Source organism: Prinia subflava, chromosome 1, assembly GCF_021018805.1.
Source record: "Prinia subflava isolate CZ2003 ecotype Zambia chromosome 1, Cam_Psub_1.2, whole genome shotgun sequence".
NCBI lineage: Eukaryota > Metazoa > Chordata > Aves > Passeriformes > Cisticolidae > Prinia > Prinia subflava.
In genome coordinates, this window is record NC_086247.1 from 22,400,137 (window position 1) to 22,422,005 (window position 21,869).

The 21,869-nt window shown below is 42.1% G+C and overlaps 1 protein-coding gene across 1 annotated transcript in view; it reads right to left on the reverse strand.

Annotated features, from left to right (window-relative positions):
- LAPTM4B (lysosomal protein transmembrane 4 beta) overlaps nt 1–21,869 on the reverse strand; it is a 59,094-nt gene that overhangs the window by 23,343 nt on the left and 13,882 nt on the right. The window contains exons 2-5 of the mRNA XM_063390538.1: nt 16,678–16,789; nt 9,674–9,747; nt 8,950–9,072; nt 1,237–1,335 (exon numbers count right to left, since the gene is read on the reverse strand). Of these exons, the coding sequence (XP_063246608.1) occupies nt 1,237–1,335; nt 8,950–9,072; nt 9,674–9,747; nt 16,678–16,789 (408 nt within the window). The remainder of the gene's footprint in view (nt 1–1,236; nt 1,336–8,949; nt 9,073–9,673; nt 9,748–16,677; nt 16,790–21,869) is intronic.

Sequence of the window (21,869 nt, forward strand, 5' to 3'; positions counted from 1 at the left end):
GGCAAATACACCAGCACATTTTACAAGAGGTCCAATTGGACATATTTTACAAGGGTACTAGTTGGGAGTTTCCCTACATTAATCTGTCTGATCTTATTCTGAGCTCCTTCTGAACTTCTGTCCCACAGCAGGTGGGGGCTGCCACACTGGAGGTGGTGGTTTCACATGAGCCCTTTCTGGCTGCTCTGGGTGATGCTACAGCTCCTCTTTGCCTGGTCCTGCCACCTCCAGCACTCTCACCCACTAGGTTTGCATAACAGCAAATAAATTCTCATTCCATGTGTCCTTCTATTGCCTGGTCTGACAGTTCTTTATGGTGCTCCACCCAGGAGAGACTGCTTGGATTTATTTACCTGCTCTACAAAATTCTTTCTGAGACAGGGCACCAGAAGGGAAGTCATGCTTCCAGAGATGGTGGGCATCAAAACTGGCTAAGAAAGGATACGATCTATATTTTGGTTTTTCTATTCCTTTCTTAGTATTCTTAGCATTTGATTTATTTATTTGACCAGAAATGAACTAACACTTTCAGAGGTCTATCTGTCACAGCTACAAGATCCCTTTTATAGGTGGTCACGCTCACTTCACAGTCCACTGCAGTGTTTGTGAAACAGGAGCGTCCTTCCTCAGTACCCACTACTCAGAATTTTTCACCACTGAGTTTCTCTACCATTTCCTTGTTCAGTCAGTCCATCCCATGAGATTCTCCTGCAAAGATTTCTTGGCTAATTATTTTCCCTATTTTGAATGCCATTGCAAAAAAATGTTGTTAGACTTCCTTCCTAGATCTCTTATGAATGCACTGAACTGCATGGGTCACAGTGCTGGAAAGACTCATAATTTATCCTTATTCCCTATTCCCTAGTTACAGTCAGTGAGATTACCTTTTCTCCCAACACATCTTAGGGTGGTTTTTGAAGTTTTTCATGAGACACACTGCCAAACACTTTCTAAAAAAACGAGAAGTCTGAATCAACAGGCTCTCCCTTGTCTACCAGATGATCCACTGCTTCAAAGGATAAGTCATGAGTTCCTCCTACAGGCATCACACTTTCCCATTGTGGATCATATGTTCTTGTGTTTGTCTATGAGATTTTTCAAATTTTTTTCATGATTCCTATGGGTATCAGGCTGCTGGGGGTGTGGTTAGCCACAACTCTTCTAAAGACAGACCTCCCAGCAAGGGACATTCCACCCATGACCAGAAGTGGACTTTATACACAATAGTGCACTTACCTTAAAAGCCAAAATGATACTTATGAAAAGGAGGATAATCACAACCAGACACGTAGGGTTCACAGACATAATCTCTTCCTTGTAGGGAAAATTGTTGGGCTGCATAAGCAAAAATAAGCAAAACACTGTGAGTCAATCTCACAAATCATTTAAGAGCCATTCAACTAGTGCATTCTATAATTAACAGCTTACAAAGCTTTCTGTGATCTACTGAATTGGGAGCTCTCCCCACCAACAACCAGTTTCATAAGTGTGGCTACAACAGGCACTGTGAACACTCAGCTGCCAAGGGTTCCCTGGAGGGCTGAGGGATTTGCTTTTTGCTTTGGATGTGGTGTGGGCTCTCTCCTCCTCACTGCACACTGGGTTTGTACCTGACTAAAACTAGCAGAAGTCTGAGATCTCCCACCATGGGAAATGGCAAGCAAATCTCGTTACTTACGGAGTAATCATTACACAGGCACTGGTTGCCAAAAGAACAGTGGCAGGTCTTTCCAGAAAGTCCAAGCAGGAAAAACTGGACAGCATATTTCACCTAATATTTTATGACATTTCAAAATACATTGAGTCTATTCTACTCCATCTGATTTTGGCTAAATTTGGACTACTCCTCTAGGAACACTTGTTAGTGCTGCTAAGTGTGTTCCCATTGAGTCACAGGTCCTACAGGGGAGCCACCTCATGACTTCAAGTTGAAATATGGAAATGTGCCCCAGGCCCTTCTGTTACTGCATACACAAAATAGGGGTGACAAAATGAATCTTCCTGCTTAGCACAGGCTCTAGTGCTTTAGTGCTTTAGGATCAGTGACTAAAAAATGCCCCTAAAAATGTTTTATAGTGTTTTTTTATTGCTTAAAAACTCCATGCCCAAAACAAATGTTCCAAATAGTTCTGAAATACTGCAAGACACAAGTTCCTGTTTCAGTTAGAATAAACCATTGTTCATAGACAGAGCGGTTCTCCACAAAAGATGGCTCCACTGCAACAGTAGCTCATTATATCTGAATGCAATAGTTCCTTCCACACAACTCCCTTTTCCCTTACAGGTCTAATTACTTAACCAGGCCAGCTCTGCATCCTTGTCAGGACAATTAACTAGACCGAGCTATAACTGTGTTCTTGGCAATGATGGTGTAAATCCAGAGTAACCCCTTAATAACCCTTATTCCAGCACTCAGCCCAGTGCATCAGGAAATTATCTTTTTTTTTAACAGCTGCTACTGAGAATAGCTCTTTATTTAGCGCTTCCATGAACTGTTCAGAGTGGTTAACATCAACAGCAGCTGTAACCCTTTGCAGATAAATGTTACATAAGCACATTTTCCGCTTCTTGACAGCAATGCTTCTGTTCCTGTACTGAATTCCATGGCTGTAGTTGTTATCAATGTTATCTTCCTTGTCGAGGTACAGTTTTTGTAGGGAACTAGAGCTTGCTATAACTCAATAAGTTACTGCTTTTTTTTTTTTTCCACAGAAGGTTATTCTAAGTATAGTGGATGCAGTCCAGAGACCAAGAAAGCAAGAGGATATACCAAGAAACAATTCACTGCAAAATTAAACAAAAACTTTATATGCATAGAATTTAAGTATTAATGCCCCAACCTGCCCTCCTACTTGCAGGAGGGACACCATAAGTTAGGAAATTAGAAAGTCCAGTCAGTCAAGGACAGTTACAGTAAATCTGTACCCAAATGATTTTTTTCAGTACTGATCTACCATTTAAAAAGTAGTCAAAATAGCTTGCACATGAAATAAAAAATTCCTGTTAAAACTTTAGTTCTCCTAAAAAGAACTTGGCTTTTGGGTACCAGTTATTGATCAAAGACTGAACGACTGCATGCTGTGTTTTTAGCCATAGTCTAATGGGCTGTTTCTAGACATCAGCTCAGAAGGGATTTGCATGGGGGCAAGAGGAGGGCAGGCAAATGACCAAGTTCCCACTTCCTTAAAAAGCAGGAACATCTGCTGGAGCATGAACCCTGGTGAAGTCTGGTGCAGGATGTGCTGTTCAGCACAGCCTGGCCTTCCCTTATATCAGCACCAGTGTTTCAGCAAATATTTCAGCAAAGCCAGGAGAGCACATGAGGAACAAATACTGTGGTTTGTCCCCTTCAGGCTCAGCTCTCTGAGTCTCTGTCCTGAAGAGATGAGAGGTGTAAGCAGCCCCAGCAAGGCAGTGGGTGCTGCACCCATGCCATTGGCAGCCCAATGCAGAGGTGCCTGGGAGATCTTGGTGCAGGGTGTGAAAACTGAAGTCAGTACCTTCTGGAGCTTCCAGGCTTCCTGTGTGGCAGACAAAGCTTTCAGTTCTCTGATGGATAGCCCAGGAGCACTGGGTCAGCATGGAAAAAAACCCTTTGTCTTTTTTTGCTAACTGGGCTGGGCCAGCCTGTGAGCACTCTGATCTCAAGTCGTAACTACAAACCCCTTCAGTGCTGTAGGAAAACCAATTTATAAAACCTGCACCTTTGGCAAAGAAGCAGGAAAGATTACAGGAAGCATCTCAACTGGCTCCAGTCGCACCTGGTACAGGGACCATCATGGAAATGGTGTCATTAGGCAGCCCTTAGGGTCCCATCCCATGGCTGCAGCTGTTCCCAAAATCTCATTAATTCCCACGGAAACAGGTACCAAGAGTGATTCAGATGAAACAAACCACCAGCCTCCACTGACTGTGATGATGAACTTAAATACTGATGTGGATACATGATGTGGGACAAGAAAGTCTGCTCCTGTCTTGGGAGCTTGCTCTCCTGTGGGAAGACCAGTAGCTGAAATCCTGCTGCTGGGAGGCTTCCAAGCACCAGGCTCGGTGCTGCAACTTCTGGAAAAAGATCAGTGTCAAATGTTGTGCAAGGTTTGATGAAGCTGAGACTGAAGTACATCTGGGTGGGAAAAATCAAGCCTATCACTGGAAACACAGGAGTGATTTTGGAACAGAACATGATGAAATTTTCTATACAAACAAAAGGTAGTTGTAATGGTGTTGCACTGGCATGCTAAAGGCATAATTAAATTGTCATTTATAACCTTGTCATGGATATGGAAAGGGTTGTGTGCATAATAATACACCTGATACACTTATAATTTTTAAAAAAATTACTGCTTATTCATATCAAAGCCCTATTAGACACTTAAAAATACTCTAAAATGTGCATGGAAAGTACATTTCTACTGCATTGGTATCACACAAACACAGAAGAATAATAAAATGACAAAGGCTAAAGACATTTCTCATTCCCTCAGCCTGCTTGCATAACCTTTCATGTCTTCCTTCCCCTTGGACCACAAAAAAACACTTTAAAATACAGTGTGAATTGTCATTCTAAGTTACAATCCTCCAAGTATCAAAATCTTACAAAATTGAAATAAAATAGCAATGTGTCTGTAGAATTTGTAAAGCTCTGCTATGAAGTTAGTGGCACTTCTTTGGAATTATAAAATGGCATTAATATGTCAGAAAGGGTATTTAGGTTTTAAGCTTTAGTTTATGGGAAAATTTTCTTCAGGTTAATCTCTTTTATGTTCTCTAGGCATTTCTCCATGGATTTAAAAGCATGACTGGTACCACCTTAATTGTTAGGCTGCAGCATTGCAGGTATTCCCACAGTAAAGCTACTTGATATACTTTGAAATTTTGTTTAGATGAACTGTCATAGTCCTGCACTTTGATTAGAAAAAGGTTTGCATAACTCAGCTGCAGACCAGCCTGCTCTGCACCTCTGCTTCAATCTATTTAATATGCTGTTATCAGATGACAGAAGATGAAGTGTTTAATTTGAAGGCTTTAAAATGCCCATATATCAAAGATTTAGTGGGGTTAAATGAAAGAAATATGCTTTAGGTCAAACTGCTTTAGACCTCTGCTTAGACCAAGAATTAAAAATATTTTTATTTTACACATGTTGGATTTGCTGTATGCAAAAAAAGGCAACAAGAACTCTTTAAAGACAGTGTTCTTAGGAAAGAAGAAGAAGCCAGTATAGACGGATGTTACCAAACACCCTGTGAACACAATTGTAACGTTTTCAGCCATGGCCCTGACCAGCCTCTAGTTAGGTACTCATCATTTTGCTAAAAGTACATGGAGAGTTTCACAGTAGCTGTAACTCGTCACTGACAGCCTGAAATCTGGCAGATGTGCACCAAAATAACTATATAATAATACCAGATAACAGTGAAGTAGAAATGGTTAAAGAAACAGGGTTTTCCTCATTAGAGAAGTCTTCTGAGACTGCTAAATGTATTCTGTTACCAAATGCAGTTTCTTCCAGATATTCAATAATGGATTTGAAGAACAGTTGGGATTTTTAATTTACCTTATGGAGCTGTGGCCCCTAAAATATAATTTCCCAAATGCAAAGCAGTTTTAGAGGAACAGAAACTGTAAGAATGACAGGAAGAAACACAGTCCTTGTTTCCTGCCTACCCTGGCAGACCACTGCAAAGGGGGTGAGGGCAAAACAACCCTAGGGTTTATTTGCAAACCAGGAGGGATCACACCCGAATGGCACTGCAATTATGGTGTAATTGCTTGCATTGATTTTCATCTTGTCCCGTGTCTGAATATCTGATAATGGTGAATGTGCCCTTCACATCTCCCCTTTGCTTCTGCCCACTCAGACAGAGTGTATTTGCCCTGCACCAAATGTAACAACCTTATACCAACAGATGTACCAACCCTTCCAGGTAAAGGGACAAGGGGTTCCAGTTGAGCCATTTGTGCTTGGGACCACAGCTATGCCACAGGAGGCATAATCAGCTTCAAAGCAGACACAGAACACGTTCAAGACTTTTTTGAACAGGTGACACTAACTGTTCAAAATCCATCACAGCTCCTGGTAGTTTTACCCCATCACTAATCTGCAACACAAATGATAAAATACAAACTAATCCTTGTTTCTAAATGAACTTAACTTGGACTAGCTTCCAGCTGCTCATTAGCATTATACCTTACATCTAATTTGAACAGTCTTTTAATACCTCATTCTTTTGCATATGAAACCTCAAATGGCACTACCTCTCGGTCTTCTTTCTCAGTAAATGAGGCAGGAAAAGTTGATTGTCTCTCATCATACTACAATATATCCAGCTTTTATATAGGGTTCTTTTAGGAACTTTTTCTGCATGTTCTCTGACTTTTAAGCATTGTTTTTTACAACCAGACTCCATAAATAGATGGAGAAAATCCACACTACCAACAGAAAAGGGAAGTCTCCTCTACCTTACTATTAACTGCTCTTTTTTTCTGTCCACAAATCCCAAGAGCAATTTTTGCAAACAGGAAAACAACTGAGGGACTCTAGTTTTGGCACTTAAATCCCTAGGCTGCTTACAGGGTCACTGCATCCCAGGCACAGTTGTCAAACCATATGCTCATCTGTATTGCTCAGGCTTTTACATTTCTTTGCATTTATCCCTGTAGCACACGTTAGTGGCTGAACTCAAGTTCTCAGGCAGTCTAGCTCAGTGTCAGCCATGGGTTTTATTAGAAGTGAATTTGCAAGGAAAAGTCACAAGTACTGTCACTGGGAAATGCAGAGATGTGCTCACTCTGGGCAATGCAGGGTAGGTCTCCCAGAGGATGACACAGAAGAGCCAGATTATACTCTGCTCACAGCCTCCCACCAAAGGACTCAATCCCTCTAGACAATGAGCCTGGAGAAGCTCTCCCATGGCTGACATCAGCTTTTGTGAAGTGCCTCTTGGGGCCCAACATTATTAATGGAAGTCAGGAGGAGCATGAAATCAACTGCTGATTCCTGGAGACCTTCCTCTACTCAAAATAGAAACTCACTGGCAGATGGTCGGCTTGACCAGAACCCTTTGCAGTCTGCCAGCTAACCTCTCCTAATCCGTGTGATACATCCTGTATTGATCTAGTGCTTTATTGATGCTCTGAGCATCATGCTGTGAAGTCAAACATCTCATCAAAGTCCATTATGCCCCTGCCCATCTTTATTGATGAAGTCAGTAATCTTGTCAGTGAAGGAAAATGAGTTTGCCTGCAGGACTGATTTTTCATGAAACTGTGCTGGCAGTCAATAATTTTTTTCTGGTCTAATCCATCATCAATTGACTGTTCTCTCAGCCCCAGCCCTCCTGTTGTTATTCTGCTTGGTAGCAATGTCAGGCTAATCAGCCTATAATTATCCTGGAAATCCCCCTTGCCCTTTTGAGCACTGACAGTTTAGCACTCCTGAAGTCCTGTGGCATTTCTTTACCAGTCCAGAATATGATTTACAACTGCAAGACAAAGATGTATGCAACCAAAGATTCAACACTCCAGAGCAGCAGTACAGATACAGAATGTCCTACTGTGCCATACCCAATCCCTTTCAGGGCCTGCTCTTTCTATTTCTGCTACAGAAGGACTTATTATTTTTTTATCTGCAAGGAAATAAAGGGATATTTTAGCACACATTTCAAGAGGAACAGCTGGTCTTTGCCTTTCTAGTGAGTCAGCTCCAAATGTAGCACCAGATTTTCAGCAGAAGAACAGAGGCTTTTAAGTGCACATTTCCTAGCCTGTTTTTGCCCCCATCATGTTCCTCCACAGTGACCAAGACTGAGTAAAATCTGAGTACAACTCATGCTCTGGGAGGTGGGGGGAGTTCTGCAGCCACACAGATGCTTGTGCTGCCACAGAGCAAGGCTGGCACCGATGCAGCAGCAAGGGTCTGCAGGCAAAGGACAGGCAGGGAGGCTCCACCAGTGGCAGTGCCAGCTTTAGCATGGCAAAACCATGGCTGTAATCTGCTCTTTTCCACTCTTATCTCTGAGAATCTTTTGATTTATTCCTCTGCTTCTCTTCCAGGGCACCATCAGCTATGAATGCAGGTGGGTGTTAAATACAATGCAGGATAACAGGCTCCTGATGCATCCCAGCTCTCACTGGCATGACACATTGCCTCTTCCCACAGATTTGTGTGGCTACTTATCTGCCTGCTGTTTCTCATTACCTGTTATTTATACCGGGCAGCTTTTCATCCACACAACAAAGTTCACAGCCAAGCTAATCTGTATTCAGGTTCTCAAGGCAGATTTTCAGAGACATTTGCAGCTCTGGCTCCTCCAGAGCTCTGTGACTCCACGTGAACCCTGCTGGACATGGGATGTGGTCCTGTGATGAGACAGAGGCTGACGGGCTCTTGTCCTTGCTCTAGGGGGTTGTGATCATATCTTGTACACTTATGCAATACTGGCCAGAGATGTTCGGCCAAAGCAGAATGAGAAGGGAGCCTCTAAATGTCCCTAGGACAGAATCCAAAATAATTTCTAGCAAAACCAAACCTACACTCAATCAAACTCCAGCCTAATTAAAAAAATGTGTTATAGCTACTGAATAAATTAAAAGGAGGAACAAAATATCCTTGAAATAGTACCAAAATAAGCCACTGGATATGAACACAATAACTCTAAATGCAAAAGCAATTATTTATCATCCATGTCTTGCAATATGAGTCTCACTCAATGAATGGTGCTGAGAGCTTTCACATCATTGCAAAACTTCTGAGCTTTTCACAAATATTGTACTAAGTTGGTAATGTAGCCTTGCAAGGATGTTGAATTCAGACTGGCAAGGATTGAAAGAATTTCTCAAGGACTGTATGAGAAGGATAACACTGGCTAGAAATACAGGGTAAAAACTGCACCTTAGAGAGTTTTTTCCCCCCAAAACCCCTAAAGGCCTGTGAACATCAAGATTTACCAGTTGACGGAGGTAGTCCTGAATTGAGCTGGGATAGACGAGTACACTGATGGCAACCAACGTGTTGAGAGCAAAGTCAAAGATCTGGTAACAGAAGAAAGGGATGATCCAAGCTGCATGTTGCTAGAAAGGAAATAAATTAGAAACTCATCAGCCATAAGTTAAAATAGAGGAATATGTGTCTTTCTACAGGAATCTAAGGAATATTTGACATTGCAGAGTATTAAATCATCTAAAAGAAATATGACATTCAGCCAAAAGGTTTGGCCAAGGCAATTTGACTGCTATACTGCAGCATTATGTGCAGTGCAACTCCCACTATTTGCTACATTAGGAGATTTAGAAACCACACAATACTTTCCCTTTCTAATTAATAGGATTAATCTTCGGACAAACCACAGGCTTGGGAGGTGAACAGGAAAAAAATTCCCTTTCATAGGTACATACACTTTCATAGGTACAAGATTCAGTTCTCTGAATTCACCATTTGCTTAGAGCTTACTCATATTTGAAACTGCAGACAATCAACACAACTGCAGCAGGGGGCCCTGAGAAACCACTGATCTAAGCAATCAGTTCTGCTGCCTCTTCAACTTCTCTTTTTTTCCCCTTCTCTCAATTTTCAGCTAAATAAGTAAAGAAGCAATTGTCAGAAAACAGTTTTCCTAATTTTGTTGCTATGGAGTTGTGTTTATTCATGTCTTCACCAAATATAATTAATTACCTTGTATGCGCCATATGTAGCCATTGCACAGATCAGGATCATAAGGAGAGAAATTGCGGTGGCAATGCACATATCTGGAAAAGAGACACATCCATGATTGCAGACAAATTCAGATCTTGGTTCAGTTATTTTGCCACCTCCCGTGTGCAGAGCATCTCAAAGGGCAGGGTGGGAGATGGGGTCAGGTGCGTCGTTCAGCCATTGCTGGAAGAAATCTCTGGCTTTTGTGGGCTAAGTACAAGAAGCACAGGCAGTGCTTCTGTCTGTGCAAGCCTGCAGCATTACACCGTGCTGACACTTACACTAACACTGTGCAAACCACTACAGCCTCTGTAGGACTATGGAGATCAATGGTCTAATTTTTCTAAGGATTTTCAAAAATCAGGAGCAGTTTTGACAAGACTGTTTTACTGGTGGTGCTGATATCTGTAGTCAGAATGTGTCTGCTTTTCTGCACTACAGATTGTTTCTTCAGCAACAGCTGCTGCATACCATTGCTCATATATCTCTACACTGGAAAAAGAGCAAAACTGGCAGATAAAGGCATCTTACAGCAGAAGTAACACCTTGAAAATTTTCATTTCAACCAAGAATACTACACAGATATATTTGTTAATGAAAATGCAGAACTGTCAGGAAAGTTAAAGCAGTAAAGGAAGGGAAATATTCTTCAAGATTTTGATTGAAGGAATTACAGGACTTCTATCTTTTTCTTCTACAGCTGATTAGCTTTCAATTAACTTTTCATTAGATTTAAGAAGTCCCTAAGCCATGAACAACTGGAAGGAGATCCTAGGGGGGAAAAATTACATGTTTGGTCTTTTCATATGCACCTCCCTAGATATCATTACAGATCAGGAGATCATAAGTGAATTTCTGAACTTGACCTTACAGTGAGTTTGGGAGTGCAATGGAACATTGTGTCTATTTTTCTGAGGTAAAGCCAGTGCACAAAGAGGACAGAGGATGTGAGGTACATAGGACATGGCTCTAGAGATCCCACCTCTGTTGGTATCTGTGAGGTACCTGCTGTTCACACTGCTGTCACCAGGCGCATTTAAACTACCTGCCTTGATGAGGTACATGGAGGACCTCTCAGATGCACGAACACACAACAGTGTTCAAGATGTTCATTACCCTGACTTGGGAAGCATTCAAAGTGTAATGATTACATCATTTCATCACAGAGCTGCCACAACATGCCAGCACATGATGAGGAGCATCCCACAGCATGGAACAGTCCTCAACTCAACTCCCAAGTTCACCCAAGTCCCTGAAAGAGTCTGGCAGCTGTGGGCAGGTCTCACCTGCCACCACCAGGAAGCAGTGCAGGCTCACCCAGGTCACAGCTGAGGAGGAAGGAGAGGCACTAAGTCTTGTCTGTCATTATTTCCAGCCTACCAGAATGATCATCCATGTAGAAAACAAAAGACCCAGTCTGTTGATCCTCCTGTGCCTGAGGGAACACAAACTTTGCCCTAGATGGCACTAATCCAGATTTCTGCTGGCCCTTGATGCCGAGAGGAACCTGAGATTTGTGAAGCTGGCAGAAAAATGAGTAAGAGGAGACTGCTGCTGGCAGGTGAGGACATCTCCAGAGCTGCTTATGTTCTCTGGCTCCTTGGGCATTGTACCTCCCAGCAGCTGGATTATGGACTTCAGAACCCAGGTCTCTCTTTTTCCAGGACACTGCTTGTGTCCTAGGTTTCAGGATTCTTGTTCTCCCTCTCTCTGGCCCCCAAAAGTTGTCCCTGTGATTGCATAGGGACTCAAATGCCATGGAAGAAGTCCTATGGCAGGCAACTTCCTAATTTACTGGATTAAATTTGAAGGATAAAGTGCCCTTTCCTGGCACTTGGAGAAGCACATTTTCAAACCACTGTAGTCTACCTAATGAGGCCCTGGAGCACAGATGTCCTTTCTCACAGTACAAAGGCTTGAATCTTATTGTCAAAATAAGCAGGTCTCACCCAGAAGAGAGGCCTGCACTCAGTAGTGAGTTTAGCTCACCTTGGCACTCCCAGCTTCCTTCACAGTGGCCTCCTGCAACTCAGCTCATGGGTGCTACACAATGCCATGGGGAGGCAGCTGGGCTCCCTGCTCATCATTCAGGAGGGAATGACAGCTCAGAGCATCCCAAACTGCTCTTCAAAGGCACCTCCTTCTCCTCTTAGAATGTGCAGAGAATCCAGACATCCAGTGCTTGTTTGAACTGCACTACCTCGACCAGTCTCTAGGTTTTTAGGAGCTGTAAAGGCTGTGCTGTGTCTGCTCAAAGTGATCTGAATTTTACCCTCAAGAGGAAGAAATATCCACAAAATATACCTCTACTAATAACAGGTACTGCAGCCTCTTAAGACACTTCTGGTTGTGTGGACATTTAGTCTGGCTGTCTACATTCATTCTGTGAAATCAAAATTATTTTGAATAGACCAGGTACAATTGAGGTAATGAAAGAGAAGGAGAGAAGTGAAAATGGCTGCTGCCACTATCCTCAATTGAAACTCTTGTAAAAGAGGCTCTTAGATCAATACTTTGATTCTAACCATCACTTTGGAGGCACTGCTTTATGCACTTGTTCTTGATCCCAATCACTTACTTCCTGCATCCAGGGGGAGGCTGCTGTCATTGTCATTTGCAGCAGATGCAGGAGGCACAGGTTCCATTCTGCTGGTGACTGTGGCAGTACTGGTTCAGAGCCAGAGCCCAGCAAACTGTGATGAGCTTGACATTGAAGATCTGGTCTGACACACTCAGCTCCCTGTCTCCAGTGTCTCCCTAGCGGTGCTCCACCATGCCAAGTCCTAGTTGGCTCAAGCTAGTTCTTTCTCATTTAAGGCTTCATTGGGTTTTTTGAGCCATGTCAGCTTCAATTAATCAGGATGAAACTAGATATGCAGCACATTAAATGAGAAACTGACAGGGTGTGTGATTTTTTTTCCAGCCATGCTGTTCTTTCTATGGCATTCATGGCTAGAAGGGCTGTACTTGGACTGCTGAAGGGGTTATCCAGCCTATCATCCTAGATGGCTTTTTGAGTTTTCTCCTTGGGTTTAAAGAACCCAGTTGAGTTTTTTTAATTCTTATACCTTACAGTGACATCCTACTTTCCTGCCTCTTTGGAGAGAGGATGCTGCTGGGGCTGGGCAGAGCTCCTGTCATGGGGTACTTGTGTGCACAGCAAGCTGCAGTTCAAGCTCCTCGAATTCACCTCAAAAGTTTTTCCTTGCCTTCCCCTCTCCTCTTGCAGAGGAGGCTGACGGTGGCTGCTGCAGGGACAGGGAGGAGCAGCCAGCAAGGCTGGCCCCTGAGCCAGGATTTGTGTGGAGTGATGAACACCTCAAATCCTCAGCACCTGCCCCAGCCCTGGAGCTAATCACGGGCTCACAGCTTTGACAGCAGGGCCAGAAAGGTGCTGATCTGAAGCCTGCAATGCTCAGGCAGTTTCGCCCACTCTCCCAGCCTCAATTATCCAAGAGCCTCCTGACTGCCAGCTAAGGATTACTGCCTTGCTCTACTCCAGGCTGCTTGTGCAAGCTTGATTCCACTGCTGCCAGCCACCATGCAACCTCCTGGGTCACAACCTGCACAGCAGCAGCATTTTCTCCCTGCAAAAGTGAGGGGGGCAATGAGAAGGAAACAGTATTCTGCACCTTTGAGCCCAGGACATTTACTCCAGAGTATAAAATTAGAGGGGAAGATGCTGCCCTGAATATCCTCTCTGGGAAGGGACCTAGTTTTTTGCCCCTCTCTCTATCTGGGACTCGCACTACATAGGTTGGTGTTGATGGACTGCGATAGGAAGGTACCTACTCCACCACCTCCATTTATCCCCCAGCAGAAGTCCAAGCCTGCTGTCTGTAGACTTCTTTATAATTTTTTTCTATTTGAATTAATATTTTTAAGTCCTGGGTGCATGTCATATTCAGCAGAGAGATCATCACATTATTCTCCCCTGCCCTGAGATGTCTGCTTGTCCTGTCTGCCCATCCCAGGGCAGGGACACAGGCAGATTTTGACCTAAGTTGCTAACATCAGTGTCAATGTTTCCCTCAGTTTCTGCAGGGCACGCAGAGGATTTTAATCCTTGTTGTCATGTGGCCTGTGAAGTATCACACACATCTCTGACACTATGACAGCAGTAAATAAAGCCAAGCAACACCCACTACTGGTTGGGGCTGTTGACATGTCAGGATGATGGTCTGTGTGTCTGAAGAAGCTGAGCAGAAGGCTCAGGCAAAACCTTCTGGGAAATCAAAATGAATTATAGGCCTTTTCCATCTCCTGCTCTGAGATTATTAGTCTTTCAACAGCAGCAGTATTACATTGAGCAGCTCACACATTTCTAATTTTCCCCTAGTCCAGCTTCTCAACTCCCTCAGGAAATAATAAACAGAAAGATGAGACTAAATGGGCTCAGCTGAATATCCAGCAGAGGAGGAAGCCCAGCACTTTACCCAGCTCCAGGATGTACATCTTGGAGAGGCACACAAGCCACACACACTGGTGTCTTCCAGTACCTCCCTCTGTCACATGGTTAAGTCTTGGCAGACTTTTTCTTCCCTCTTCCTTCTTTTTCTAGAATGGAAGGGAAAATAAACAGCCTAGAGCTTTTCTCTAAGTGTTCAGGTAAGTCCTTTCTCTGACTAATCAAACAGGTATTTTGGAGCATCTGGTAATGCTCTTGGAACCACACTAAATCCTGGAATTAGATCTGATGCTGCACTGGTATTTTCAAGCAGTTTGCACTAGACCGGCCGTGGCTCTGCAGATGGCAGGAATTTTTCCCACTGCTGAAACAGAAAATTGAGAATTCTCCATAAACCAGGCACAGCTAGAAATAAATCTGAATACAAATACTGTGGGAATCCTGGTTTCTTGGAAGTCAAGGGAAATCTGTCATTAATTTCCTTTGACTACTGTGACACAACTGGTAAGTTTTTTTTTTCCAGATGATGTTTTCAGATCTTTTATGAGGGATCCTCTTACAGGACAGAGAGAAAGGGAGTGACAATTTTTACACGTAAACTCTGTGTCTGCTTTTTGTTCTTGTTTGCTACTGATAGGAGCATCAACAGTAATGAGAATAATGACTATTAGTGCTTGTGTCACTATTATTTGTCATCAGAAGTACATATAGATAACAACTCTGGGACCGTCTTTAACATAGAAAATTATGTATCTTCCTATATTTCATACACATGATTTCAGTGCATGCAGCTAACCTGAGAAACATTTCTTCAAAAAAGACAAATAAAAGTACAAAAAGAGAAGAGTATGTGGAAGTTTTTCTGATGATTTACCTCATAATAAAACATTTCACTGCATTTGAACAAATACAGTCATGCTTAAAGAAAAGAAGAAAGAAATTATCTTCTGCCAGCTATTTCCAGTAACCATAAAAGTCAGTAGCTTGATTCAACTGCCTTTACTCAGTGAGGCACCAAACCAGAGGGAGTCAAAGAATAAAAGGAGACATTAATTCAAGTGTTCATTTGTAATTTAACTGCCTGTGAAATATTCCCTTTACCAAATGGAAATGAGGTTGCTTGGCCCATAAGCCATCCTTTCACAGTCTTGCAGGGTTCACTTGAGAAGCCTTGATAAAAATATATAGAAAATACAATTTTCAAGTGTAGATGGAAACCCCCAATGTACTTTATCTGACAGCTACTGCATTACAAAACAGAATTACAATTTTAAAGCCTTGGGCACTGGCAGGCCTCTGATGTTGGCTATATAAAACCACACTGACAGACAGTCATTACCAAGGTTAATCTCTGAGAATTAGGACAAGGCAGTCAGTTTTAATATGTCAGAACCAGCTAGGAGCCCATCTGTATCTACTATGGTCCTTACTTTCTTAAATCCAGTTATATAAAAAGATTTTTAGTTGGAAGTTGTAGGTGGTTTTTCAATGAAGACACAATAAAGCAGCAATGACCCCTTATCATTCATTCAATGTATACCCTCAAGGCATATCTGAATTAAAGACCTTGTGGAAATAAGCATCCCTTAAATGATAGCCAGCATCTCTAACACAACAATGGGCAATTTCTCATGTATGGGGCTATTGCTTCTCCTATGGACATTTTTATTGACTTCAGTAGGAGTGAGGAAAGGACTTAGAACCTTTAGCTGTGGATGGGGGGATTCTGAGCAGAAAGACACCAGTGTGATTAGCAATACACATTGTTTCAGACTACTATTACAAATGTTGAATGTAACCATCTTGTGAGCAGAAATGAAAATAAAAAGACATTTTTATCAAAATCACATTGAGGGAAAACTTTACTAGATATGAATTAAATAGTTATATCAATATACCACCAAATAATTTGAAAAAGTTATGGAACAAGGGAACACTTGCAAAGGACAGAAGGTTTTGTAGGAGACATAAATGGCCTAGCTTACCCTTCTCTGAAACTATATTTAAGATTTTCTATGATGGCTTTCAGTAAGAGAAGGAACTGCTCTGGGTTATTGCTAATATGCCTTGACTGTACAGTTGGTATTTGTATTTGCATCTATTTAAGCAGGTTTGTGCAAGTCATGCCACATGCACAGGGGGGTGACAAATACATCCAACATGAATGAACACCTCAGCTGTCTGAGCAGCAGTGTGGGTTCTTGTGCATGTGCAGGCACTTGGGATGTGGTGCTGTGAGGTGCACAGACTCCCAGATCTCCCTCTGTCCTGCAAAATTCCCCTGGGGCTTTCAGCACCATGCTCAGGGATATAACTTCCTGCCAAGGGCTGGCTCTGCCCCTGCCAAGCCAGGACACAGCAGAGCAGATGGATTGATTACTAATAGGTAGGTGGCAAATAAGGTTACTACTAGGAAACAAATTTAAACTGTGCCATGATATCTTTCTCAATAAAAATGCACCTGTAAGATACAAAGGTGAAGCAATAATTAAAAGGACAGTAATTACTGAAATGATAGGACAGTTACATAAATGCTGGAGCAATGATTGCTAGTAATTAGGGAATTTGTACTTACTGGCATCATCCATAAATTCAAATTCACCCCCTAGTTCAGCACTAGTCAGGTGGTACTGGTCAGGATCAGTCAGGGCGCTCAGCAGAATCAGTAAGACCACTGAATTTATAATCTGCAGAGAGGAAAAAGGGAAAAGCATCAGTCTGTGAAAGTAATCCATGAAAAACCTCTGGGCAGCACATGCCCACCATGTTTCACACCAACTATGATAGAGACTGTTATCCAACCGTACAGTGTAGTGTAGTATTTAACCAACACTGCAATGAATTTCTCTAAGTTGGTGTAAACAGGACTTACTTCTTCCCTAAGTGGCAGCATGAAAATTAAACAAAATGTACATTACCTCTGTTCATTCCAACTATTCCACACCAGAAAAGTTACCACTGCTCTTTCAGACTAAAAAACATGTTAGCATATCAACCAGTCAAGACTAAAAAATGTGTTAGCATATCCACCAGTCATTTTGAGATGGGAGGAGGTGGCAATGTGAGCCTCGTGTCTGATGCTCACATTGCTGGTGGACATTCACATCCACCAAGCCCTTGGCTATGAAATGCAGTAAGTGAATTAAATGCCAAGAATATCAAGTGATTCAGTAGGAGAGGACTGTCAAGTATCAGCGATGAATGGATTGCAGAGGTAGCCAAGAGCTGTATTTTAAAACAAATCTGAACAAAATGCTCATATCACTGAAGTGAAGAGAGGTAATAGCAGAAAAGAAGATTCCTCAGCATGAAATAATGCAGCCAGACTAAAAGCTCATTCTACAAAACTAGGAAGGTAAATGGTAAAAAAGAAAATGGAAAGAAGCTGAAAACAGTACGCTTGGAAAAATGGATTTTATTGCTTTGGTTCTCACTTCAAAGTCATCCTAATCTGATCACAGGTTTCTAACAGCCACAAGAAGGTGTAGAAACACAGGTTATTTCAAGACATAACAGGCTAGAGAATTTCTCAGGTAAGATAAATCCTTTTTGATAGGCAAATTCCATCAAGTCTAGCTGATAGCAGATCTGTTAGCAATCTTTGAAAACTGTTGAGAATAGATTGAGTTCACAAGACAAGAAAAGAGCAAGCACAGTTTATGCATTTTCAAAGCAGGAAGGTCATGTAGTGAATTTCTAGACAGACTGAGAGATTTAAGAACAAAATAAGAACAGATAATCAAGCAGTCTCCCCATTAACACCTCAAATTTGTATGGTCATAAGTAACATCACCATGGGCTTGTCAAGGACAAACTGTAAGTAGTTTTCAGACTAAGCAGCCTTATGGACCGGGCAGAAGCAGTAGATAACATCTCTGCATCTTAGCAAACCTTTTGACATTTTGAGATTCTCATAAATGAGTAAGGAAAACCTGGTTTGGTTGAATGTGCAGGAAGGTGATTCCACTGCCAGCTGGGTAACTGTACTGTAAGAACAGCTATCATGGATTTAAGGATTCCCAGCCAGCACAGAAGATATATTGATTAGGGTTTTCCAGTATTGTTCAGAGACTTGTTATTTCAAGTAATTTGTAACTTCTACCTTTCTCTAATTTGCAGACAATGTCAAGTTGTAAGCACTTTGGGAGATAAGAATAAAATTATTTTGACCAAGCAGAGCAGAATTCAGACAACAGAGCACAATTCAGCACCAAAAAGCATACAGAAACACATTTCTGAAGAACTTCAGAAGAATGTGAGGCACAAAAACTCAGTTTGTGACAACTGCTCAGAAAGGAGTCTGGGTGTTAGAGTGAATTAACTGAACACAACTCAGTTAATCCCATAAACTCATCTTTGTGGCTACATGGTGGTGGGCGGTGCTGCAGAAACCTGGGTGTTAGATGCATAAACTATCCTCCCACTTGCCCTCCATGGGCCTCTGCAGAAAGGATTCAAAGTCCTTCCAAAATGTACAAGGAAAAGCCTTGGGGAGGATCATGCATCAGAGCATCTCAGGGTTGCTGTTCCCTGAGATTCTCCTTGGAGTTGCTGTTCCCCGAGATAATAAGGTTTTCGGGACTCTCTCTCCCTCTTCTCAGGGTTGCTGTTCCCTGAGGTAATAAGGCTTCTGAGCTTCTCTTGCCCAAAAGGTCTCACACCGGAGCCAGAGAATACAAGCTGATTCTGCTAGTGCATGTTTCCAAGGTTGTTTATTCTTCATTATCTCTCAGTTCTTTCTCAGCTTTGCCAGGCCTCCCTGGCAGAGTACATTATCTTAGTTCTTTCTCAGCTCTGCAAGACATCTCCAGCAGAGCATGACATGTGGTGGACTGGGGCAGATCGGAGAGTCCTGGACCTTTTGTACCATTTCTCTGACCCAACCACTGTCCACAATGTGCTTTTTATTTACAGAATCTCACCAATACTCACTACCTATGTTAACATGTCATTTCTACTCTAAACCAATCCTTGTGATCCAACTCAGCAGAAAATGGGGGAAAAGAGCAAGAACAAGGAGGAAAGGACCACTCCCCAATTCCTCCATCTTGCATCTTCAAGCCCATTTACTACAAATCCTAGATTCTACACTTACACTCTGTGATAAACTAGCTACTACTTATTTTGAATTCTCTTGGCTTGTGATTCTTCATACAATGTGGGCATTCACTCCCATGGCCAGGGATCAGAGGCAGTGTCCTCCTGGGCTCTGTGTGAGGCTGCTTGACACCCTTGTACAGATCCCAGACCGCCCTGTCCCGTCTCCAAACCATGGCCAGAGGGATGTCCTGGGCTCCGACAAGAACAGAAGGTAGTCAGACATCTGGAATGTAGGACAGATAGGGGAAAAAATGGGGTTGCTTGGCAAGGAAAAGGTAGGGGCAGGTGGTCTCAGTCTTTTACGAGCAGAAAGGCAGGGTGGAGAGGAAAGAACAAGGCAACAGACCTTCCTCCAGATCCACCAGGTAAACAGATCTGAACTATAGCAAAAGAAAATTTAAGTTAGCATGGTGAACAATAAGAAAAGAAGCAAGTAGAGATTGACTGGAGAAGGTTGGAGATCATCATTACTGCATTTTTACATAGAAAAATAGCTTTGTGTTGGGAATGCTGTAGCATGATCGTGTCTTGGCTTTCTCTTGGTTTGAAGACATCAGATGACTATCAAAATTCAAAGTTACATTCCATAAATCATATTGAGTTTTAACATTATGTATAACTCCATGTTGCAACCTAGTTCTTGTTTTATACTGCTTTAAGGGAAGCTAGAAGACGTAAGCCAGTAATAAATATGTTACCTAAGAAGAGTACTCAAAATATCCACGCAATAAGAAACCATAAATGCATAGTGTTGCTATTTTAAAGACACATTTTTGGGTACAGATATAGCCATGAAAATTCATAAAATACTGATCTATGCACTCTACCTTCTCCTTATGGATATGTCCTGATTCAGATAATGTGATTGTCAGCATTGCCTTAAATTCTGTATAAGACATAGATTGTGTTTGCCTGATCTGAAGTCTGCTGCAGTCAGTAGGAATCTCTCTAATGCTCTTTAGTTTATTACTTTTCTGTTCTATCAGTTTGTTCTCTTGAGATCCTCATAATCATCTGAGCACTTTGCAGCTGTGCTGTCAGCAGTGCAAGTGAAATCCATCACACGTTTGCTCCCTCTTTCTCTCACAAATGTGTGAGCAATTGGGTGTACCGTGTTCATTTGGGTTTTCCTTTTGTTTTAAAAGTGATGTGACTGTTGAATTTTGAAAAAAAAAATGCTTTAATGCATAAATTAAGTGTGTCTAATAAGTTACTGATGTAATGTTTTCCAAGGACACACAATCAAGGACAAGAGCATAAAAAATTATTCCCTGCTGGTATATGCAGTCCGTATGAGAGCTGAAATATCCATTGTAGGAAAAGCAAAAGAGATTCCTGTGCTCTTTTGATAGGGCCAAAATTTCCTTCAAGATGTTTCACATTTCTTCAGCAACAAATACTGTAACAACCAATTAGCAATGCTTAGAAAGCATTTTAATTATGCAAAGGAAGCCGCTAAACCCTGTAACTTCCCAGTGAGACGCAATGTCCTCCTTTTTTGGATGGAGAAACTGAAACATGTCCATGGCCATAGAGCAGTGTGGTTGTAGCAGGATGCTCTCCCTGGAATGGGGTAAAATAACTTGATCAGTGCCCTATTTGCAAAGCTATCAGTGGTAAACGAAGAAGGGAGATTCATGCTGCCTTCAGTGTTGAACAATGTGGAAACCAAGTCTGACTCAATCCCCAAGTTAAACATTCTGATAGCAAGATGAAAATGTGGTAGACCTGGTAAAATACAAGGATAAAGAAACAAAAAAGTGACACTGCTGATAGTTTATCTAAAGCTGCTGAGCTGGCACAGCTGGCCTGGAGACGTAATGGCTGACAGTCAATCACCCAGTCCCAAACTTGAACAGCAGGGTCTTCTACCATGCCCCTTCTGCGAGGGCATGTATGGGGACTACTCCCTTGAGTGGGGATGCTCTTCAAGGTTACCTTTCAAGGCTGAGTGAAAGAAACTGGCCCATGGTCATTGATATGGGTAAAATCAACCTGTTAATAATAATTAAATATCAATTAATAAATTATTTTGCTAGCTTTAATACAATTGCTTCAATATTGCCTCATGGTCTGCTATAATAGTTGTTATAGCTCCTATACTGTGTAGTAAATAATTCTGATTAAGATAGTTATATCTAATCATTACAATAATAAAAAAATATTTATTTATTTAAATATATCTGGTTTGCTGTTGTTTATCCTGTGGGATAAAGCTGTACAAAGGTTCAATTATACCTATATAATCCTTTAGACACAAACTGTTGACAAAGGCTGGGATTAAGACTGGATCCAGCCATACCCAGACTCCTCTATGAGGAGTTTAAAATCCAAGGGGATCCTTTCTACACCCTGTGACTCAACAGGAGGGCTTCTTCAATAAACTTTATCTGAAGTTCCCACTCTGCCCATGACAGGTGTTCAATAAGAATAAATTGCAAGACTTTGCACTATCAAGTCAGAAGTGTGACCACTGGGTCCTGTGGCTGATTGCAGCCCCAGTGCTAACGGGGCTCAGGAGAGGAGCTCCAGGGACACTTACAGGCTTTATTTGACCCACACAGTCCCATCTGGGCCTCTCCACACCCCTGCCCATGGCCCAGGACCCCATCCAAGTCAGCCAGGGGTCATCAGTCTCTGTCCCAGTGGTACAACACATCAGCCTCC